The sequence below is a fragment of the Passer domesticus genome, chromosome 23 (genome assembly GCF_036417665.1).
Source record: "Passer domesticus isolate bPasDom1 chromosome 23, bPasDom1.hap1, whole genome shotgun sequence".
In the NCBI taxonomy this organism is placed as follows: Eukaryota; Metazoa; Chordata; class Aves; order Passeriformes; family Passeridae; genus Passer; species Passer domesticus.
In genome coordinates this window covers 1155402-1180333 of record NC_087496.1, presented here as the reverse complement: position 1 = coordinate 1180333, position 24932 = coordinate 1155402, and the positions used below count along the sequence as shown (strand labels likewise).

General features: G+C 45.3%; 1 protein-coding gene and 1 long non-coding RNA gene across 8 annotated transcripts in view; one reads left to right on the top strand and one right to left on the bottom strand.

Annotated features, from left to right (window-relative positions):
- Window positions 1-24932, bottom strand: part of ARHGAP32 (Rho GTPase activating protein 32) — a 237929-nt gene that overhangs the window by 120793 nt on the left and 92204 nt on the right. For 5 of the 7 annotated variants that reach the window (XM_064397872.1, XM_064397871.1, XM_064397870.1 and 2 more), the window contains 4 exons: window positions 24032-24140; window positions 8286-8377; window positions 7174-7215; window positions 6660-6744 (listed from right to left, as the gene is read on the bottom strand). In XM_064397872.1, coding sequence (XP_064253942.1) covers window positions 6660-6744; window positions 7174-7215; window positions 8286-8377; window positions 24032-24139 — 327 coding nt within the window. In that variant the 5' untranslated portion in view covers window position 24140. The remainder of the gene's footprint in view (window positions 1-6659; window positions 6745-7173; window positions 7216-8285; window positions 8378-24031; window positions 24141-24932) is intronic. The other 2 variants (XM_064397869.1, XM_064397874.1) reach the window with 1 other exon arrangement.
- LOC135285527 (uncharacterized) lies at window positions 23091-24252 on the top strand. Its single transcript, XR_010350349.1, has 2 exons — window positions 23091-23169; window positions 24013-24252. It is a non-coding gene; the product is annotated as an uncharacterized LOC135285527 (long non-coding RNA).

Here is a 24932-nt window from a genome sequence, read left to right as displayed (position 1 = left end):
CAACACCCCCAGCCTGACTTGCTGCCCGCGAGCTGCCAATTCTGTCATCAGCCCTCCAAACTCTGGCCCTGAGCAGGGTCTGAACAAGCTGCCCTTTCCGTAGGCAGCTACAGGTTAAACACAGCACAGGAATGTTCCCACAGAAGTTTGGTTTCACAGCTCATACATCCTCTGGCTTGACAAACCTCCACGAGAGGGGAAACGCAGAGCCCTGCTCCTGTAAATCTCAGGGATCATATCTACAAGGCAGTTATTATATCACTGCAGCCTGGCATGCTGGCAGATCCCTGAGCCCAGCATTACACTGCATTTTAACACCATTCCTGGTAACAGGATGGCTGGCTGCAGACAGAAACACACAGGACTTCATCTCCCTTCAAGCACTACTGAAACAGGCATTATTTTCCTGGAGCCCACGGAATCTTTCAAGTTTATGACATATTTTAATTATGTATCTAATAAAACTTTCTGGTTTTTCCAGGTCGTTAAACTGCAGGAAAGAAAAATTTTCCAACACAACTGTGTTCCAGTTACTAATTAAACCAATTTTAACACTTTTCTGCAAGATGTTGGTAAAGATGATTTATGGGGCTGGCAAACAGCAGGACGTCAACGTCAAAATAACAGCTGGGCTTATTACAGACACTTGAAGATTTACTCATGCCACCAAATAGCCACAATGAACAAAAACCCCTACAATTCCACAGACAAGCTTGCTGTATTTCCAGTGGTAAATGCTGGAGAAGGGAAAATAAACTGGATTCCTTCAGGAGGTCTCTGTTTTCTGTCCCAAATGGGTCTGTTCTCCTGTGGAGATACAGATTATTCCCTACAAACTCATAACAACATCCAAAAGAACAAGGAGATGGTAAAAAAGCCCCAAAAATACCTGTTGTACTGAACCAACAGGTAAAAATATCATTTGCTTGTAATACTTCTTTGTGGGTTCTAGGCCACCCTTCCATGAGTACAGCTTCATGAGCATCTTTTTAAAATAAAGAACACAGATGGAATCAGACACAGCTGATCAAGACAAATAAATTAATCCAGGGAAATACGGAGACCCTGTGAGAGGCCATTCCATGAGCTCAGCAGTGTCATCCCAACTGCATTTGGGAGATATTTGGGAGATAAACAACTGATTCAGAACAGTCAGTCAAATGGAGAAAAGGGTGTAAAACACCTTCAGAAAGATTTAGCAGTAAATCCGCACAGGAACACTAGCCTCGATCTCCTTCCTGCCCTGTGGATCAGTCACAGCTCCACAGGTGAAGTTATGTTCCATGACAGAACCCACGCTGGATTTCTTCCCATTTCACCAGGGGAAAAAACCAGGGAACCTGGAATTTCACAGGTGTGATCTTGTTCCAGGGAAGAATTTTTCTGAGGAGCCTGGGGCAAGCTGGAAGCAAGACCAGGAAACAGCAGAATCCAAAAACTGAGGTGAACTTACTCGAATATTTTCATAACTCCTTTGGCAGCAGAAACCTTGGCCCAGAGACTCCAAATTTTTGAAATTTGTTAATCTTGGCAGGAGGCTGTGCCAATTTTCAGGGAGTTGTGGCTGGAATTATTAAGTTAATAGTGGCAGTTTCCACCTACGCTCTGAACAGTTGTTTTTATATACCCACGTCCTTAAAACCGCCCTTGCAACATCCCCAGCACCACTTTGGAAGGCAATAGGAAAGAAATCACATGGAGAAGACAAGGAATGGGAGGGGAAGGCCTCAGTTTAAAGAAGGGGAACATACCAGAGTCCAGCCAGGTAATTCTAGGAGATTAACAGCATCCAAAGATGAAGGACTGAAAAGAGGCCTCTCTTCACACATAATCTGGGTCTACATCTCACTCAAATATTCATAAAGACAAAGCAGAACAGAGCAAAATTGTCTTTTAACGCCCCAACACATACCAAAATTTAGGCCAATTTTTATGCTTCTTACTGAGAACTTGCATCTTTTAGAGGGACTGGGACAGGGAACTGCTGTTTTATGTTTTGCCTTTAAAAATCAATACTTTTTCCTTCTTAAACACTTCACAAAGTGAGTGGGATAAATGACATTGCAGCCTGGAGCTACTCCTGACTGCCAGGCACTGACAGCATCGCACCCACAGAAGAGCTAGGGACAAACCAACCCTCCTGCCCTGAGGGCCCTGAGCAGGCTGGGGTCAAATCCCTGATGGAGAGATCCAAGCTAGGCTGTCCCAGCTCCGGCAGACACGGAGCAGGGAGCATCCCCACCCCTGCTGCTCCCAGCTCATCCACAAGGCTCCTTTAGCTGTGGCACCTGAAACTATCCCAGTTAACCCCAGCCAAGGGCATCTGGCCAGGCTTTACCAGTTTTGCTTCCTCTGCAACCTGTCTTAGGAAAAAACTTACAGAGACTCCTTCACAAGCACATTCTCCCCGTGTTGTCCCTTCCCTGGAATATTATTATATAAAAGAAAAAAAGGCAAACCAAAAGCAGATAACCTCGAAAAGGATCTTCTCAGCAGGCTTTGCTGACAACAGGCACAGAAGGACTGAGCTGCTCTTTGCAGTGTTTCTAACTCCTAAGGCACGACAGGAACATCCAATTCCAGGGGCAAAGCCCAGCTGCTGCTGGAGGCAGCCCATCAGCTGGGCTGCAGCGGGGCAGAGGCATTCCCACAGGACACAATTCCTGACAGGAATTCCTGGCAGCTGATCCCTGCGCAGGCGGAAGTGATTCTGCCTCAAATACTTCCTTTACCACTGATAACACAATTCCTGCCAGGGCCCTGCCAAGGCTGCACTGATAAGGAGAGGATCTGTAACCCAGTCCTGCTCCCACAGGGATTTATTTTTAGACGTCAGATACAGCAAGGCAAATACAGAGACTGTGCTGTTTGAAGGGATAATTCTGTGTCAAATGCAAGATGCTGAAGTGATATGAATGTGCATTACAGCATTTGCCTTGAGCAAATGGCTTTTGAGGGAGCAAAGAATATTATCTGGGAAGCGTGGAGCTGATCAGCTCTCCATATTCCATTACCAAAACCTACTGAGCTGAAGATAATGTCTTAATTCTTTCAAGTGAAGAACAGAGTATTAATTCCTGGCAGGAAGTAGATACTTAAGGAATTCCTAATCACTTTCTCCTGTTTGTATTAATGGCATTTAGAACTAAGTAAAGTAAAACCATATTTCATAGAATCACAGAATATCCTGGGTTGGGAGAGACCACAGAGACCACCCAGTCCAGCCCCTGGCCCTGCACAGACACCCCAACAATTCCACCCTGTGCATCCCTGGGAGCACTGTCCAAATGCTCCTAGAGACTTGGCAGACTTTCTTTAGCACACAGTTATTGAATTACAATATTATCTTCTTAAAATATAAAAGAAATTTAACTCTGTCTCAGTAAGTTCTTAATGCAAGCAGAAGGATATGGGACTCCATATCCATTTTTCTATCTTACATTTTTAAACTTGGGGAATTTGAAGTTGCCTCAAGAGGCCACACAGAGTTTCGATCAGTTCTTTTCAGTTATCTATTCATAAATCTGATAGAAACCCAACAGATATAAAACAAAGCTTGCACTTGCTAGATGCAAAGTGCTGATGTTGAACAGGGGGCATTTTTATAAATTCACAGGCGTAATTACAGACTCTTCTGCACAAATGCAATTTAACCACTTGCAAATGACCTATTTGTACAAGGATTTTTATGTAGACTTACCATCAATGTGTCCAATGAGTGAGAATCAGGTCAAAAAAGCTAAAGGGGAGATAACTTTTGTTTTTTGTAAATTGAGAAGAAGCTAAATTAGGAAAAAGGTAAATTGAGAAGAAACATTGCATCTCCTTGGGAGATGGACCATGAAAAAGCTGAACCACAGTTCTGAATATTTATCCCACGTCAGACTAAAACACATCTATGAGCCAGAACCTGGCTTTTCATTAAAAGTTAAAAAATAATAATGCAGCCCTTAAAATAAATACAATCATGAACATAAGGTATTTCATCAAAATGCCAGTGAATTTTGGGCACTGATGCAATCTGTGAGGCTTAACCTGTCGGTACAGCTTTGACATCACTGCCTTTGCCTGGCAACCAGCAATTTCCTGGGATGCCACACGTGCCTGGCTGGCCAGCCACAGGTATGGGTAAGATACTGCTTTTGGAAGCAGTGTGGAAGGACATTTCTGAAGAGAAAGCCCCCCAAAATGCACCTAGCCTCACTGGCACGGTGCAAGGATTAGAAGAGAACAAATCCCTTCCCATACCTCTCAGCAATTTAATTTAAAACTATCTCATCAGGTGAAATGTCAGGCTATTAATACCTCCTGCACCATGAGACCATATTATAAGTGACATAAACGTTACAAAACAACCTGAAATTCGGCCAGGCTGTTAATAGACAGCATTACACAATTCCTGACACGGACAGATAATGCTGTATTTTCTACTATGCAAATTTCTAACAGCGAATAGATTTTGAAAGCAGTTTACACCCACCACCCCTCAGATGCAACTCAGTAATTCTCTATTAGGTGCCAAGCTGTCACTTCCCATCACTCCAGCCCACTGCTATTCTCTGCCCTACCTTGGGAGCACAAAAGAGCCTCCAACTTGATTAAAATGCATGAGGCCTGTGTGAACCTATTTTTAAATCTCCCAACTAATACTGCTGTTGCATTAACAGCTTTCATTTATTTTACCATTAATACTGGTATTCTAAGGAAGTGCTGCAATGCTTTATCTTTTTGCATTTCAGCAGCAAAGCTCTTGTTCTTAAAGAGATTTTTCACCATATAAAAAAGTCCTGACACTGTGGGGATTTATCAGAAACCTTGCTTAGGAAAACGAAGCAATTACAGGCAGAGAGGGTCTGAGTCACCTTATTTAGGCACAAATTTTGCTTTAGGTACACAAATAGCTAAATATATAGGGTTTTTCAGAGGCAGATGTGGTGGAAACAGAGAACTGACCCCTCCACACACAGAGTCTCAACTTTTTGACAGTTCTTCTCATGCTGCCACCAGCCCATTTTCTTCCTGGCTTCACAGCACAAACACAGAAAACAGGTCAGGGCTGAGATAACCAGTAACAGCTCAATAACCAATACAATTTTTATTTCCTTCCACAATCTCTGTTTTTCAGGCAGACCTCCTCTGGTTACAGCCTCTGGTGTGGTTGTGCAAGGGGACCACTGAACGAGAGCAAGGGAAGCTACAGAAGCAGCAGTGACATCACACAAAGCAGTGCTAAACCACTCCTGCTTGTGGGAGCTTCCCAGCAGGATGTGCTTCAGGAAAACCTGGAAAGACTGCATCACCTGGTTTTACTTCTGCCTCTCACAAACATAAAGATGAGCCCCACAGGTCTGCCCTGCCATCCTGAAAACATCCCAGGAAATGGTTCAACCCACAAATAATTAATTATTGGTCATCAAAACAATGTGCCATGTGCAGCTTGTGCTCCCTCTCCAGTTGCACGTTGTGCTGAACACCCCTGGATGATGGGAGAGAGAACTCAGAGGACCACAGGATGCAAAAACCACACCTGTGTGGAAACAGACCTGCTCCAACATAAAACGTCTTTGCAGAATTACTGAAAAATTAGTTGTGTCAAATCAGCAAATTACCAGGAGACAGAAAGCAAGGACATGGATCAGCCATGCTGTTCCTATACACAGAAAATGAAAATAAACAGTTTTCAGCAGAGTGAGTTTTGCTCCTGCTTGCCCATTTCCCGGGGCCTCCATGGGAACTGAGCTCTTTGCCCTCTACCTCATGTCCAGTACTTTGTGTGCCTGGGTCTGCAGAGCCCACACCCCAGAGCCAACCCTGCCAGAGCCACCAAGTGTGAGCAACAGCAGATCCCAGCCCTGAACAGGACCCAAGCTCCTTCCCAGCTGGAATTTTACTGAGACAGAGAAAAAAACCCAGCTGCATAATTCTGCTTGCAGAAGTGTCAAGTACGGCAGCATGGCAGGCTGTAAATAATTCACTCGGTATTACAGGAAATGTTTTACAAATGAAAAGGTTGTAACCTCCTTTTGGCTACAAGGCTGGCAGATGCTGGAGGCATTCCTGCTCCTCTAAGTGCAGAACAAAATGTGTCCTGTTTGTGAGAAACTCGTGGGTCTCAGCCCTCCCTGGAAAATGCTTCTGCCTGTATTCCTGAGGGAGGGATCACAGAGGAGCAAAGTCTGCACACTTCCAGAAATGCAGCTCAGGCTGACGAGCAGTTTCTGGTATTTTGATGACACAGCTGCTGCAATGCACAATGCAGAGCTAAGGGAAGGGGTAAATTTGATTTATTTATATTTACATAAATACATTCACACAATTTTTTAATCACACACACACTCAAACCAAAAATACACACGCAGTGATTACAGATGACTCAAGACTGAATGTTTGATACAGTTTTAAAACAGCGACATCAGCCAAATCCAGTGGGAATAAAACCATCTCCAAGCTCAAAGGAGAGCTCCACATGACTGAGTGCAGATTCTGCCCCAGCACATAGAAGCAATTCCAAATAAAGTCTCTACAGCTTTAACTTCTTACCACTACACATTTAGCAACAAACTAAATAAGCCGCAGTGGAGGTCCCTCTATGCCTCCCCACCAGGTCAGCTAGCAGGAAGCACAAGGTGTTTTATGTGTAAGAGAAATCCAAGACTCACCTGGATGTTGCCAAAGTCCACGTTTTCATAGTGGAAATGTGCACACTCAGCCATCTTCGGGAAGTGCCCCTTTGTAAAGGATAACCTGGAGCACACCAAGAGCACACCATGAGATGGATGCAGACTACTCAACACAGACAAACAACAGGTACAGATACAAAACAACAACAACTTTCTCATCCTAAAGCCAAGGGAACACAGGGATTTGTTCATGTGATGCACCAAAACAGTGGGGAAGCGAGCCAAGTGAGAAAGGAAAGCTGAAATGCCAAGTGGCTTTTCCACTGCATCCCTAGAGAGCTGGGTGACATTCCAGCAGCACCACGTCCCAGTGCATCCCTGCAGAGCTGTGAGACATTCCAGCAGCACCACATCCCAGTGCACCCCTGCAGAGCTGTGAGACATTCCAGCAGCACCACACCCTGCAGGATGGACACGAGCAGGGACAAGCAGCTGCACCTCACAAATGCACATCCACAGCCTTACACGAGACACGAGGAAAGCAGAACTTTACCTGTGAAAGGCATCACAGCCCATCAGTCCCGGGGGGATGTATCTGAGGGTGCAGAACAAACTCTATTTATCCTTTGCCTTTTGCAAATCAAAAGTCAGGCATAATTATTCCCAAGTGTCTCCAGCCACACTGGTGGCTGCCGGGGAGCTCCTCTGGCTCTGCAACATGCTCCTGCTTCTGCTGAAGCTATTACAGACTCCTATAGATATTCCTGGTGGTGAGCCAATGAGATTGTCATTATCTAGCTCCCTCTTCCCACGGGAATACAAGTGGGAAGTGAGATGCAGCATCTGGCTGCTCAGCACTGGAACAAAGAGCCATTTCCCTCTCAGCAGAGCACTAGAGGGGTGAACCGAAGGCTCAGATCCATCAATCTCAGGGAGTTCTACTCCTCAAGTCAGCATTTTTAGCACAAGTAATATTGATTATTTCTGATCCCTGTTGCTGCACACATAATGACTTGGTTTACAGTCTCTGGGAGACAGGCAGAGACAGAAATACAGCATGAGCCCACAGGAAAAAAAAACCAAACAGACTGGGAGATCAGGGAAGAAAAAATATCCCTTAGAAGGGAAAACTGTAAAATCCATTCAAATGAAGTTACAGAGGGCAGAATGCAAAAAGAAAAGAGAAAAAAAATCAGATCAAAAATACATATAGGCCACCCACTTGTCCTGGTTTAGCCTTCCAGAGCATAAGGAGACAGGGAAAATTATCTCATTTACACATTGCCTGGGCTTCTTTTGAGATTTTTGTTCTATTAAAATAATTGTTCTATTGTGGATTTTTTTTTTCAATTAACCACTTTCAGGAAGAATTGCTAAAGAAAATTAAAAACATTCCAACAGTGAGGTTCAAACCCTACCTAGCTTTGTTTCTATGGCCAGAAAGAGAAGAGTGAGGCAGCAAAACCTCTCATGCCCAGTTTTAGGCTCCATTAGCTCAAATTGCCTCAGTTCCACATGGATTTTGGTTGCTCTGCTGAAGATACACCATCACAAATTGTTGCTGAATGCCCTGCACTGCAGTCACTGCAGCACAACAGCCAAAACTCAGCACAGCAAAACTGGAAGCCCAGGAAAGATGGGAAAATCACAGAAGTCTGCTCTTACTTTTTCACGTTCTTCACCTTCATGCTGGCTGTGCTGCCGCAGGAGCGGAGCGGCAGCTCCCCCGGGATGTCCGGGATGTCGGCACCTCGGGCCTGCGTGAAGAGACAGAAAAGCAAGGAGTGAAACACGGCTGCAAGCTCTGGGCTCTGCCTGCTGACAGCAGCCCCTCTGTTCTGCACGGGGCTACAAACCTCAGACCTGCGGAAGTTGAATTCTGCCTTTTGACCAGGGAAAACTGACCCTTGGGATGGGGACCAGGGAGGTGACAATCTCTTCCTGCCCCAAGCCTTGCTAACCCTTGGGGTAACTGTGAAATCCAGTATTTAATTCATTGCTACTTCTGCTTTCTGAAGTGGAAACTTTCAGAGGTGGAAGTGAAATAGATATTCCCAAACCCCAAACTTGGACTCCTCGAACTTGGGCTCCTCAGTAAATACCTGATTTTCCAAACATCTGTGCATTTACACTCAGGCAGAGGCACTGCAAAAAGCTGGATTGCTCACACAATGGAAAACAAGTTAATGACAGAGCTGCTAATATGTGGGAGGTGAACTTCTAAAACAGATATTTGAAGCTATTGGTTTAAGTGCTTGAGGATATTAAAATTCTTTAATTACTAAAATTCATTTACTTCAGTGAGGCCTGAACTCCAAACTCCCTCCTTTCTGTTCTGTCGTACTTTCCCATCCCCTCTTTCCTCCAGCTGCCTTTGCCTAAACCATGAGCTCTGCTGGGGTTGAATTCTCCATCACAACAGACACAAACACTCAACTCCATGGGTTTCTCCAACTGTGATCCAGAGGAATGAGGGGGTTCAATGAGGCTTTTATGGAGAGCAGTGATCAAACAGCAAGGCTATCACAGACTTCACAGAGGAGGAGGAGAAAAACAACTGATGCTGGCCAGAGATTGCCCATCAGTGATGTGGGTGATACCATCTGAGTGAGCTTTCACTGCTTTATACAGTGCACTAAAAACGAACAACGTCCCAAAGAGGGAATGCTGAACTAAGAGGAAGAAAGGCACTTCAGTGTTACTTCTCTTACAGGCCTGGAACCATCAAATCCCTTTTCTTATGACAGGAGCAAACAGATGATTGCCCTGATGTTACATCAGTCCCGACGGTTCTAAGCTGGTCCAGCAGAAGATCTCGGAACAGAGTTGGATCTGTCCCAAAGCTGTGACTGATAACAGAACACAGCTGCATTCTGCAGTGTGAAATATGGAGAAATATGGAAATATGGTCTCCACCCCCAAAACTTTATAGTTGGACCACCACAACTCAAGCTAGCAGCCCATGTGTGGGATGAACTACAGGACAACTTTGTCACCCCTCCCTGAAGCTCCCATTTGACCCTGACACAGGTTACCTGTACTTGAGCTTCACCACGTCACCGGGAGCTGTGGTGAGGCAGTCAGTGCCATTCTCCTGCTTGTTTTCATCAACCAGACCAGTGCCAGAGAGAAGACCAATTCATCCCACTGAACCAAGACAGGGACAGGGGTGAGGCTACAACCACATTATCCATGTGAGGCTCCTGCTACAGTCACCAGGGACACTCTGGTACTTGGTACCATTCCCCTGCTTTAGACAACAGGAGGAGAGTCCTGGGGTTCAGGGTGGAAGGAACCTTACAGATCATCCAGTCCCACCCCTCCCCTGGGAATGGACACCTTCCACTATCCCAGCTTGCTCCAAGCTCCATCCAGCCTGGCCTTGGGCACTGCCAGGGATCCAAGGGCAGCACAGCTTCTCTGGGCACCCTGTGCCAGGGCCTGCCCACCCTCACAAGGAAGAATTTCTTCCTAACATCCCATCTAACTACTCTCTGTCAGTTTGAATCCATTCCCCCTGTCCTGTCACTCCGCGTCCTTGCCCACAGTCTCTCTCCATCTTCCTTCTTAGCCCCTTCAGCCTCTGGAAGGCCACAGTGAGGTCACCCTGAAGTTTCTCTTCTCCAGGCTGAACAATCCCAATTCTCTCAGCCTGTCCTCACAGCAGAGCAGCTGCATCCCTCTGCTCATCCTGGTGCCTCCTTTGGACAAAGCCAAGCAGGCTGCAGGAGCACCCACTCCCCTGGACACAGGGCTCTAGGTTGAGCCTGGGCTCTGAGGAGATGAACCCCAAGAGCTGCAGTAACCCACCAGCAGCTGCACCCACCCAGCTCCTGGTGCTTCCAGCACTGCCCTTGGAAAATCTGCTCTGAGAGAGCTCTACCCTTTGAGCACCACAGAAGAAATCTGAACCCAGGTCTCTCTCTCTCCCAGCTGCACCTTCCACAGCCCTGACCACAGCCAGTGCTCTAACCCCACTGTTCACAGCTCTGCACAGGCACAGCCACTCACCAGAGGAAAACAGGAACAATATTTATACACTAAAATAAACCTACCCTGGGCTGACTGACTTACTGAGCACAGAATCACTTCAGGATGTAATAGGACACTTGAGCATCTCATTGTCAATTTTAGAATTAAGAGGATCACCAATTTAATAAGCCTTACAGGTCTTTTACATAAGAAAATAACTAATTACAAGAATAAATGTGCCATTCCAATAAGCTGCTTTTAGGCCAAGCTAGATGCGCTTGCTTAATTTCCTAAGGAACAGAATTTCTGTAGGAAGAAAAGCAATTTTTCTTCTCCATCAGCAGTAGGAGCTGGTGGGATATAAAAATGGATAAACAATCTGACAGAAAATGTGGGCTTCAAGCCAGTTTGCAGCAGTGGGCAGAGACCTCGCTGGATCTGACTCAAAGAGGCGTAGGCAAAACTCACACCTCCAGGAGCCCAAAATGCCAGCACCTCTCTTGGAAAAGTTGTATTATCCTCTCCTACCCAGTGGAGGTAAGTCCAAATTGAGCTGGATTGCTGCGTTTCCCATTTTCTGCAACCAGTTAACTGGACCACAATGAGAAGCAAGGCAGTAATTAACTCCAGGAGCTTTTCCAATTAGATCTGAGCTCCATCGACTGCTGCAGAACAACAATCTCTCCAAAGTTCACAGCTGAGGCAAAAGCACAGAAAGGTAAGGACAGAGAACCTGAGCAAGCTCAGATCTTTATTAAGAGGTACCAATAAGAGAAAAAACCTTGGTGAAGAGACAGATACCAAAAGAGAAACTTACTGCAATTTTAGAAACTGCATTACTCCTAAATAACCAAAATTCCTTTTTATTCAAACCAAAGATACACAGCTACATAAAGTAGATTTTATATACTATTTTGCACCTGTTTTGATGCAAAACTTGGCATGTAGCATGCAGGTCATCCTCCCCTCAAAACACAAACAAAACCCTCCAAATGAAATTTGTCATCTTTTGTGCTTGGTGTCACAGTAATTTAATTTTAAAAATAATTTTGAAACAGTTGGATTATTTACATCTGAAAATTAGCTACCTGGCATCATCAGTCTCACTTCCCTATTTTCTATGCATCGCTGTGCTGTGGAAACCTGGTAATTGCAGAGCAAATCTGTTTATGCAAATTGTTTAGTCCCATTTTCACAGCTGAACGTCACTGCTGTATCAATCTGCTCCGGTCCAAAACTTGGTAAACAAATTAGAGCTCAAGGCAGAACTCAGAGAATTGATTTGTCAGGAATCTCAGTCGCTTACCTTTGCAGGGAAGGCTTTGGAGAGACACCACTTCAGCAGCTTGCCCTAAACCAAGAAATTCTCCTTCCAAAAGCTTGACTTGTATCAGTAGTAGTTGAGACAATATTGCAGAGAGTGACTATTTTGTCATAGATACCTGCAGGGACTGCCAGGCAGGGAGATCTCACTAAACCCTTCCTCTAGGGAGGAGGAAGAACGCCTGTCTGCCTGTCCAACCCTCCCGTGGATCACAGCATCACAGGACTGTTAAGGGTGGGAAAGGCCTTTAAGATCAAGACCATCACTCGCTGCCAGCACTGTGCTCAGCCCTAAACAGTGTCTTAAGGCTCCCACACGTTTTCTGAACACTTCCAGGGACAGTGACTCCAGCCCTGCCCTGGGCAGCTGTGTCAGGGATGGACAGCCCTTTCCAGGAAAAAAAATTTCCCTAATATCCAACCTAAACCTCCCCTAGAGCAACTTGAGGCCGTTCCCTCTCCTCCTGTCCCTGTTCCCTGGAGCAGAGCCCAATCCCCCCACCTGTCCCCTCCTGTCAGGGACTTGTGCAGAGCCACAAGGTCCCCCTGAGCCTCCTTTGCTCCAGGCTCAGCCCCTTTCCAGCTCCCTCAGCCCCTCTTGGGGTTTCAGCCCTTTCCCCAGCTCTGTTCCCTTCCCTGGACATATTCAAGTGCTGCTTCTAATCTCCCTGGGAATCCGAGAGTGGAATCTGAGAGCTCTCACAAATCAGACTGTTTAGCTTTAAGCATTTGAAATTTCTAGTCTTTTTATTTATAGACATGATTTAGAAAACTTCAGCTTTGTGCTCTCTAGCACACAAAACCTTAGTCATAAATAATTTATATCTAACGATTCCACAGCATAATATGAAAGGATTTTCTCCTAAGAAATCCCCTTGCATTTATCAGAAAACATGTCAACCTGTCTCTCTCACATGCAGAGATGTAACACAACCTGAAATATGTGTAAAATTCAACACAACAGTCCAGTGAACACAATGTGATGAAATTTCCACCTTGGTATCCTCGACAGGGAGGACAGTGAACCAGTGAAGAACCCACAGCCCTCCTCCTGCTGCTTCTGACTTACTCTGGGATGCACAAGAAACCCTGGAATCCCACAAGTAACCCCACAGTTGGTTTTCCACAGGACTACAGGAAGACCCCTGAGGAGGCATCACAGATACACCTTGGCAGGTGACTGAACCCAGGTGAGATTTCTGAAGGCAGGAATTTAATCCAAGGTTATCACAAAGCAAGAAAACTATTAGACAGGCAGTAACATATATTAATTTTCCACTGTCAGTCTCTCAACAAAACCAGTTTGGAGGGACCAGATTGCTCTGGATTCTGTCAGCACATGGCCTTGTTTCTAAAAACAGCAGAGCTGATTCCAAATGCTGTTTGGTTTCCATGACAGTCTTCCCTTTACATCATCTTCATTTCCCCTCGATCTTCTTGGAAGGAAAAACTACAAAGAGAGGGGAAAAAAAAACTAAATCCCCTCTAGAGCTCTCAAAAACCCTAAAGCTTTGTTTCAGTTTTACTTCTTTGCTGGAGAACAGCAGGGGACAGAAATGTTGTTACAGGAGAAGTCATTACTCTGTCGGGAGCAGTAATCTCTTCACTTGGCACAAGGAGGAATGAAGAGGGCTGAAGTGGGCGCTCATATACAAGGACATCAATAGCTAGCCCAAATTTTGGGTACCAGCTCACTACACAGACCTGGCTCAGCACCTACTCCATCAGGATGTTTGCTCTGCAGCACTAAAAAAAAAGTGTCCCACAAAACTCCTTGCTCCCTGTGAGGTGGAAGGTGATGGCTCCCTCAACACCTGCTCTCAGGAATTACTGCCCAGGAACTCACCTGGAGCACAATTAAGGAAGAATTTTGGTCATCCCAGCTTTGGCCATGTAGCCTTTAACATTCCAGGGAGACAAAGTCCTCTCTGCTCCTCCTTCAGATATTGTGACAACTACCCTGATTTAATAAATAAATCAAAGAAGGAAAGGGAAAATGCTTCATTAAGCTGAGAGTCACCATGTCCGAGCTGCTCCAAATAATTCTGAAGGAAAGGTCCTGATTCCCAGCATTTATCCCTAAAGGATTAAGATGTACTGAGCCCAACAAGGCTATAACTGGGTCACTGTTTTGAATGGCAGAAATATATGGGAATGGATGAAGAGACAACATTCACCCCAAAATGTCAGAGGTACAGGGGCAATACGATGGAAATGCAAATATTTGCCAAGTTCTTCATGTTACCACTTTCCATGGATTCATTTCGTGGAACTGAATTGATTTCTTAAGCATTTTCACACAGGTTGTGGTCTCCCCATCCATGGAAGTGCTCCAGGGCTTGGAGCAACCTGGGATAGCGGAAGGTATCCCTGTCCATGGCAGGGGATGGAACTTGATGGGCTTCAAGATGCCTTCCAACACAAACCATCCTGTCATTCTGTGATTTTAAGGATTAATCCTGTGCTGTTCATGTTCTCATCAGCAGAGCGCAGCACGGGCACATTCAATAACACCCAGCACAAGGACATTTTCCAGAGTGAGAAACACTGGAACCTTTTAAATTTTTATTTTTTTTTAATTGAAGTCATCACTTAGCTCTTTCCTTAGTGCAAATATCCTTTCTGGCTGGAGGGGGGCTTTCGGTGCAGAGCTCAAGGCCAGGATGGCCTAAGTAATCAGAGGCAGTACTGACCTTTTAATCTAGCTCTCAGTTTGGGGATTGTGGAATGTGCAGAAACACTCACCAGCCAGAGATGCCTTTAAAATCTCATGGCAACTGAGATAATGGGATAGAGAAAAGGAATAAAAAAATGACAAGTGCTTACAGTAAGAAAACTTTGAACACTGGCAATGCACATTCTTAATCCCATGTCTAAGAAATCTGCATTCAATAAAGACATTTGAATATGCATCATTTTTTGAGTTTAGAACTTTTAATTCTATTTTTCAGGTTCTCAATTCTAAACTGCTCCAACCAGTACTTAGTTCATGGCATGTATAAAAGAGGATTCTTCTCTTTTTTTTAAAGGACCACACAGAACGTGGTTTTTCTACTCCCAGCATCTCCATTAAAAAGGGGGGGGGGATAAAAAAAAAAAAAGGCAAAACAAAAAACCCAGCACTTTAAAGCATTTCCATGAGCTGGCAAATTCAGAGAAACCTCTCATTCCAGAGACTTAGCATCACAGAGAAGTTAGTCCAGGGCATCCATTTACCATACTTTAAAAGATCAGCCTGGAATGAGCAAAGAACAAATTCTTAACTATTTGTCGACTCTGTTTTCAAATGAAGATCTGCAGCTCACAGATATGTAGGTGAAACCTTCTCCAGCTCCCATGTAAAACCACTGAAGTGGAATCCAAGACATGGAACAAGCAGCTTGGCAGCTCCGAGCACCTCCTTTGGCACTGCCACTGCCACTGCGACCAAAATTCACCTCTGCACAGCAGCATGAGTTTGTGCCATGGCAACATTTCCCAAGTGAGCCTGAAAGAGACACCCAGACTGTCTGCACGTGAATCCAGTGCACCCAAGGGGTGCTGGGGATTTTCAGCAGAACAGTTTCACACTTGTGTTTTCCTTCACAGAATCCAGAGTTTCAGGACTAAAAGGGATGCAACCAAGCACAAGTGAATGGTCAGCTACTGAGGGCAGCATTAGCATGATAACTCCCTGACAGCCCTAAGTTTGGATCTGACATTCCCATAGTGAAACCTGATTACCATTCCCAAAGCCCTGGGCCCAGGAGCTGCAGGATACAGTACACAACCTCACACAATGGCAGAGTGGCTCAGGAATGTACTTTCTTTAAGAACAAAAATCCCACATACAATATGCGTGGGAAAGGCAGACAGGGTTAGAGTCCTGCTTCTGTACAGACTACAAAATAAATTACAGAGAAAAGCCACAGAAAATAGAACATCCAACAAGAACAATACTTTTGATTCCAGTCTCTTGTTGGTAAAAAAAAGACCCCAAAGATTCCAGCTACTGTTTGATGCACAGAGGGAGGAGGGGATCCTAATTATGGCTTGGATATAAAAGGACAATTGGAGCTTTGGGTTGTTATTGTAGAAAGCAATTTCTCATCACATAAAACACAACAGAGATAGATTCAAGCTCAAACAAGCAAATCCCACTCTGGTAAGTCCCCTGACCACAGCCAGCGATTATGCAAATAACAATGTGATGTTATGTTATAGGTATAAATCGGATTAGCAACTCAGGAGTTGTCCCAGTGCAGCAGCAGCAAGATGGGGAAGGTGGAAAAAAGAGCAGCCTGACATTCAACCCCAGCATCTGAGAGGGGACAATTAACAGGAATTTATATTTCTGTGTGTTAAGCCAACCTGGGCTCAGCTTTTGTTTATAGAGAAGAGCTGTGTCCAATGGCATGAACACAAAACTGGGATCCACTGCATTCCCTGCCCAAAGCCCTGTGACAACACAGCAATGTGAGGAATGTGTCTGCCTCTAGCATGCACTTTATACCATACAGTGTCCATAAACTTCTGATCAACACAACAGAAGAGTCATTAACTCTGCCCAAAGGGAGGGAAAAGCTGGGCCTGAGATCACACACCAGGCTCCATACACAGGGCAGGACTCCTCGCTCCTGCTGCCCTCCACCAAAGGTGACACGAGCTGGAAACAGGAGGTGACACTGCTCTCCAGAAATGACCTGGAGGTCAGAACAGGACACATGATGCTGCAAGAGCTGGGAAGGTGAACGATGACCATGGAGATGCTCCAAGGGCTGGACCCCCTCTGGAGCCAGGCTGGCAGAGCTGGGGGTGCTCACCTGGAGAGGAGAAGGCTCCAGGGAGAGCTCAGAGCCCCTCCAGGGCCTGAAGGGGCTCCAGGAGAGCTGGAGAGGGACTGGGACAAGGAATGGAGGGGCAGGACACAGGGAATGGCTCCCACTGCCAGAGGGCAGCAATGGATGGGATATTGGGAATTAGGAATTGTTCCCTGTGAGGGTGGGCAGGCCCTGGCACAGGGTGCCCAGAGCAGCTGTGGCTGCCCCTGGATCCCTGGCAGTGCCCAAGGTCAGGCTGGACATTGGGGCTTGCAGTGACCTGGGATAGTGGAAGGTGTCCCTGCCATGGCAGGGGTGGGACTGGATGTACTCTAAGGTTCCTTCCAATCCAAACAATTCCATGAATAATCTGTGCCCTGGCAACCACGATATTTGATCAAATCCCAAAAAACAACCTGCAGCCTTACACCAACACAAGGCAGCAATGCAGAAATGTGGGGAATGACTTAAATAAAAAAGTCAGGCTAATGATTACCAGCATCTTCAGGGAATAATTCATCATTTTATAATTAAGAAGGCTGAATCATGGCAAAAACCTACAAACATTAATGCCTACAATCTTCAGAAAGACAAACTCTAACATGATTTGTTTGTCTCTTGGGCTTAAACTGGGGAGGGGAATGGAAGGGGATGGATGAGCAGACTGTTGATACCCTTTAAAAACTGTTCCATCTTTCTTGCATTATGGTAACTAAGAAGACATGAACACTGATTTAAAAAAAAAAAGCCAGTTAAAATGAACCATTTATAAATAAGAGACTTCTTTCCCTTCCTTAATGTTTCACCTTATTTTTAAGCAGCTGGGACTAGGGAAAAGTGATTGACAGTAAATAAATTATAAGTTTTATCTCCCAAATAAGTACATTTCGAACAACTGTGGCATTTCCGGTAATCTGACAACAAAACAGGCATAGAAACAGATCAGCTTCAGAACAGGGTGGGAGGGAAAGAGGTGGAGGCTCATGACAGTGTAATCCTGACTCCAAAGCTCAGGGTAGGGAATAACTTGGAGTAGCAACAGCAGCATCCCCAGCACCACAGGAACAGCACCACCAGCAACAGCAGCCTGGCTGAGCCACAACTGGGAAATGACAAACAGGGTGCATTAAAATTGGTGATGATGGTGCACAACAAGCTGCTGATCCAACCTTAGCAGATTCTAAATCATTCCTTCATTTTGCTGTATAGAAACAGACTTTCAAACAGATATTTACAAAACATAATCCGGATCTCCTGGATCACCACTCTAGTACCAGAGTGCACACACTGGCAAGGCTTTAAATGTAACCAGAAACTACTGCTGCTCTTGCCTATGAAAACTAAATGATTACTATGAATTAATATTTCCTGCCAAAAATACAGTATCCATTCTGGATTAATTGAACTTATTTAATTGGCAAAGCCAAATGGAAGCCAATGTGCCAATTAAGTGATTGCCCCAATTTCCGAAGATTCTCAGGGACAAGCTCTGTGCTGGGAGCCAGCCTGTGAAATGAAAAGGCCCCTCTAACCAAGAGGCAGAGAAAGAACCTCACACAGCAACAGAAACCCTTGCCAAAAGCTTAACGAGGGAAAATAATGCGAGATTCATGCAGCAGTCAGAAGGAAAAGCAAGTTATGTGGATTGAAAAGGAAACAGGTTACTGGTGCAATGCCAAACCAGAACTGCTTTGACCAAAATATTATTGCACCTGATGGATGCCTGGTGTGCTGGCCTGTCCTGAAACATTTGTGTCAGATCAGAGCCTGTGCTGTCCACACTTCCTGGACTCCTATTCCACCCTTCCCTCTGCTATCCCTATTCCCCAGCCTGAGCTGCAGCAATTCCATGAAAATGCTGCCCAGTGCTGGGCACAGAAGACAGACACACTGCAGTTCCTGTAGGATTAACACAGTTCTGACTCACTAATCCAGGCAAGTCAAGAGCTTGAGGACCTTCAGCAGCACAAAAGCAACCTCCAAACCTACAGGTAACATTTTCTACAGCATTAAGGCAGTAATCCCTCAGACTCAGAGCCAGAAGACAAATGCTGGAGCATTTAGGTAGAGAACCATCTAAGTCAGGCTCTGATGCTGTCAGAGCTCATGGAGAATTTGGAAAACACCCTCAGCACAGGGTGGGATTGTTGGGATCGTTTGCCCCCCTTTTCAGAGCCAGAAGTAGGACTCCATGACTTGTGGGTCCCTTCCAGCTCAGGAGATTCCATGATTCTAAAGTCCATTTCTACTGACTTGTTCAAGCCCTTTAAAAGATAGCAGAAACCCACAATTTCAGCTTCATATCTCCTAAAACTTCCCCTTGCACTTGAGAGCTTAAAACTTTAGACTTTTAAAAAGAACTTGCAGCTGGGATCTCAGAGTTCAAAAGCACATTTTTCCCCAAGAATTTTTTTCCATATGTGGAACCCATCTGAGAACAGGATCAGCCTGACAAAACTCTGTCAGTGACTTCAGAGCTCTCAACACATCCTCAAGATGTAAAATTCCAGTGTTGGTTCACACATATACAAAGCATTAAGAGACACAGGGAAAAAAAAAATCCAAAATATCAATTTTAACATGTTTAAAAGTATTATATCTACATATCTCAGAAGCTAAAATTAGATCATTTCAGTAAACCACTGTTTGGAAGCTTACAGGGCCAAGCAAATGGATTTATGCAGATTTTTATGCAGATTTTTCCACAACTCTTGGAGGTTAGTCTGCAGCAGAAACAGGCCTGATGTTCTGTGAATTAAAAACCAACCAATGAAGCAACACTAATTAAAAAACAAGCCCCTTGTATTCTATTTTTGGCATCTATTCTTGCAGAAGCCCCACTCAAGACCTGGGGCAGCACTGGCCAAGTGATGTACAAAGAATGAAAAACAAACACTAAGGACATAAAAATCTTTCTTTAAACCATTACAATCCACTAATCTCTGTACACATTCATAATTGCATTTAAAAATAGTTTTCTCCTCAGTCATGTCCCAGATTTAACAGTGATATATTGAGGTCTCATTAAAAAGCCTTCATTACCTTCACAAGACATAGAACCTTCCCTATCTGGCATGAAATGCTGAAAATACTACAGATCTCAGAACCCCTCTGACCTAAGAACTAGAATTATTCCAGGGACTTCATAGGACAGGTTCTAACCATGTGCTTTTCTAAAGCATTTATAAGCTTGCATTTCTCCTAAGAAAATTCCAACAGCAAAAGCCTAAAATGATGGGTACCAACTGCAGCTGCTGCTTTCTTGTGCACTGGTCAAATTCACAGAGTCTTCTATCTTAATTTAGAGATTCCCCTTTTCCAGCACCCTGATTCCACACAAGTAACACCCGACCCCAGCTGTCACCTCTTGGCCCTGCTATGGTCAGCAGAACTCCCAGATCCCATGAGATCCCAGCCAGAGGTGCACCGGGGGGACAATAAACCTTCCATGGGCTTGGAGACTCATATTCTCACACTCTGAACATTTCCAAAGCTGAAGGAATTGGAAAAGTGCAGGAAAAGCGACTTCTTCAGAAGCACGCAGAGAATCACGGAAAGACTTGAGTTGGAAGGGATCTTAAAGCTCATCTCCTCCCACCCTGCCATGGCAGGGACACCTTCCCCTACCCCAGGCTGCTCCCAGCTCCATCCAGCCTGGCCTTGGGCACTGCCAGGGATCCAGGGGCAGCCACAGCTGCTCTGGGCACCCTGTGCCAGGGCCCCACCACCCTCCCAGGGAATTTCTTCTTCACCCCCAGCTCTGCCAGCCTGGCTCCAGAGCAGAGGGGCTCCAGCCCTGGAGCAGCTCCATGGCCTCCTCTGGGCTGGCTCTAGCAGCTCCAGATCCTTTTTTGAGTGCATTCCCCTATCTCCAGTGTCAGAGGAATGCAGCTCACGTGGCACCTCTCTGTGTCAGCACATTTGCAATGGGGGCATAGATGAAGATTTCTGTATTTATCTCAGCATTTTAATCCTGCTTCACCACAGAATTTAGACAAGGCAGGAACAGAGGGTCTGTGAGCACAGCAGTGGGATGGGGGGAGAGCCATGGGCTCAATGCCTTCAAACAGTGCAACTCCCTAAATTCATGAAGAGGAGAAGGCAGGAACTCAGGAGGTCAGCAACATGTGGTAAATGCAATATTAAGCACAAATATCAATTTATGCTAAAGTTAATGCAGGCTGGGGACAGCTGTTTTGTAGGCTCGTGTGAGATATATAAAGGCTCTTTCACAACTTCATTTCTTGTAACTCAGAAACAGAGCACTCAGCAGGGCCTGACAAGGAAAAGATACCCCTTTCCTTTAAAATAACATTACTGTCTTGGAGAAATGTTAGAAAATCCATAAACTGCAATTTTCCTTGGCTCTCACAGGGCTTTGCAGCCCCAGAACTCAGAAGTGTTCTATGAAGAAAGTCAATATCATCAACTGCATTTTCTGAAGTGGAGCAGAGGCAGAAATCCCAGGATGTGTGAAGGTTACCCAGCAGGTGCAGCACAGTGGGAATTGGGGGCTGAGACGGAAAAAATTGTGTCTAATACACCCAAATTCTAAAAATACAGAGCGTGAGTCGGGGGGAGTACAAAATATAGCAATGCTAGAGGAGATACAGGCAGCTGCCTCATTATCCAGCTCCTGGGAACTCTGTCCAGCCAGGGCTGCCTCTCCTTCAGCCTGGACCTCACCTACAACACAGAACTGCATCAGAAATACTGAGGCAAAGATGTCTCTGGATCCCTGACAGTGCTCAAGACCAGGCTGGGCAGGGCTTGGAGCAGCCTGGGGTAGTGGAAGATGTCCCTGCCCATGGCACGGGGTGGAACTGGATGGGCTTCAAAGTCTCTTCCAACCTGAATTTTTTCACAGTTCTGGGATTCCCCCCAAACAAACAGGTTTCCAACACAGAATCACTTGACCTTCTGCTGAACCACAAACACAAAACAAGCAATGTTAAAAAGCAGATGAAAGTAAAAATAATAAACTAAAGAAGACAAAAGAAGTTGCATCAAACAAAGGACTGAAGCTACTCAGGTGCCAAGAATGAACTGGCAATGACAGAAACATTAAAAATAAAGAGTTTCTGTCACCTTATATTTACAGTACAGGAGGACATTCAACCTCCACACATTTAAAAAGACTTTCAGTTTATTTCTTATTAAGAAAAAGCTCTGGAAAAAAAGCACTTCTCTAAATTAATAATAAGCCCTTGAAAAAGTATTATGGATAAAACTGGGAAGGAAGAGTAGGGACGACTTGTTCATGTACCTGTGAATGCATAAATTGACTTTTCTTAATAAAAGCGTGTAACAAGGCAAAGTTCAGGAGACAAGTGCCAGGACACCCCCAGCTCTCCAGAGTGTCCCTTGTCTCAGCCTTTGCTCACCTGGGAGAAGGTGAAATTCATGTGAGGTGACAAAGCCTGGTGCCTGCCAGGGCTCCAGCAGCAGCCAGGGGAACCAATGGAGGGAACAACTTCTCCAACCCTGCATCCTCCACTCCCTGGCGGCTGGGACTTCAAGCAGCAACAAAACCTAAAATCTGCATCTTCAATGACCACTAACCAAAAATTACATGTACTGTGACACTCTGAGACAGTCACATACCATGGAAAGAGCAATCTCCAGGACAAGGCTGAAGCAGAGGCTGCTAAAAATGCAAAGTGAAGGAACAGAGTGAGGGAAGAAATCTCAAGCTTCCAATGATCAGGGAAAAGGCAGAATACTGAAGATATGCTGGTTAAACAGAGAACACTGTCAGTGCTGAACAAGGTTCTGCAAATATTTACATCTGAATATTGCCCCTGACTGGAGGTAAGGAAAGTTGAAATTTGATTCACTCAACACAGTAAACACAAACAAGAGAGGTTTTTCTCCCTCCTCTTCACACTGTATTAAGAGGACCCTGAGGTCAAACCAACCCTGTGAGCACAAATCCAGCCACTTTAAATACAGGTTCAGCAGCTTTACTGTCCTTCATCACACCAAGTCACTGTGCAGCAATCCCAGCTGGGAATTTCCCTGTTTGTCATCCTCTAAATCTCTACTCCACTGGACCAGGCAGTTTTGGCATTGCAGGCACAGAGCTGTGCACGAGGGCACGTTCCAAAAAGTGATTTAATTGGGCAGTAAGAGGAGCATGATGCAGGGTAAAATAAACACTGAGCAACGTTCATGAGCACAACAGCCTCAAGCAGGTGAACACTGCCTTCACTGCAAATCAACCAGGAGAAAAAAAACAACACTGACGAGATATGCCAGGAAACCTGTGTCACAGGTGAGCACACTGAATTACAGCCTGACAGCTCTGAGACACACCTGGAGGTCACAGACAGCAGTGAGGTGTCACACAGTGACTCCCACCAGACTCCAGGGTGTCGGAAGCTCCGAGCTGGGAGCAGGTGCTGCTGCCTGAGCAACACTGATGGGAACAGACACTGCTCCCAACTGTGGCCAAGGTGGAGAGAAGGCAAAAACAGCCACACACAAGATAAGAAAAAAATTACAAAGTGGAAAGTGCAAAAATTGACAGGCTGGGAGAGCTGGGGGTGCTCACCTGGAGAAGAGAAGGCTCCAGGGAGAGCTCAGAGCCTCTTGCAGGGCCTGAAGGGGCTTATAAATAGGTGGGTGAGAGACTTTATACAGGCAGAGGGTGACAGGACAAGGGGGAATGGCTTCCCACTGCTGAGGGCAGGGTTAGATGGGACACTGGAAAGGAATTCTTCCCTGTGAGGGTGGTGAGGCCCTAGCACAGGGTGTCCAGAGCAGCTGTGGCTTCAAAAACCCCTATGTACATTAAGGTAATCCAGTTGTCTGCGGCCCACTGCCCACCTGAGTGCCTTCTCTGAGATGAGGAGAGCACCTTTGTGTGTGCTTTTCTGCACCTCTGGTCCCTCTGATGGCAGGTTTGCTCTCAGGCTAAGGTTTTATTCATGTAGACTTAGCCAGCATTTTGCTAAAATCTCATCCCTTCACAATGCTGCACGCTTCAAAGAGCATGTTTTTACAAGAAGTTCCCTTCATGCTCAGAAGTCTTGCTGAAAAAGAGGTTAATGCAGACTGAAAATCGTTGTGACATTATGGACCTTTTAATTGGTTACAAGACCTGCTTTGGGGCACGTATTAATAGGGCAGAAGCATTGTGAAAGCTCCTTCCCTCTCCTTGACAAACTGCCAGAGGAAGGGAAGCATTTTGGCCTTGTTCAAAGTATTGTGCAATCCACTTAAAAAGCTGAAACTTAGAGAATATAAATGGAATAGAGGGGCAGAGTGTTCAGAATGGGAAATAATGGGAAGAGAAGATGTAGCTCAGGTGTTTACCATGGCGCTGAGCGTCTCCTCCCAGTCCGGCCTCTCCCTGGGATGGATGCTCCTCTGCAGCTCTGGGACAAAGTCATCTTCTTCTGCGTGGACAGAGGACTTCATCATTCTGCAAAGGACAGAAGGTGGATATTCACTGACAATTCCTAGGTAATCTCACATCCAGTCTGTTACAGTGCTCAGTTATGTGACAACATAAAATGATTTTACACATCCAGAAATCCCACAGACTCGTGAGTTTCTCCCACTTCCTCATTATACAAGCAGGACAAGAGTGTAAATTTGGTGGAGAGAAATCTGCACTTCCTAAGCAATCAGTAGATAATTTTGTTTAATCACTGCACAATTTGCAAGTCTCACAACACAGAAGAATGCAGAGGAGTGATTTTCAGTCCACTTCAGAAAAATGGCTCCTATTGCCCAGGCAAACAGCAAGAGAAACACACATTTGTACGGAGAAATACGCACATTTGATTCTCCCTCCTTTCAGGAGGTTTTGCCTGAAATGGGGATAAACAGCTTCCAAATCTTAGTCTGATTCCACATCCCAAGGCCTGATCCATCAGCTCTCAACCCTTCCTGATTTTACCTGAAGAGTGAGCACCTCAAATCAGCCTGATGTGACCAGGCAAAACTTTTATTCAGACAAGGAGCCATCTTCCAAACACCCTGCGAAAGTTATTCCAAGCCTGCACAGAGATCGGAGGCTCAAAATGAAAACTGAGAAAGAATTCATAAAAGCTCCTCAGCCCTTCCACATGACAGCACTCTGTAGATATGTATTTTTTTTCACTTTCTGTTTGGATAAATGTGCCTTTGCAGAGATTATGGCGTAGACTTGAAGTACCGAAGGCCTGTTCAAAGTCTGGTATCACCCATCCCAGTTTCATTAATCATCATA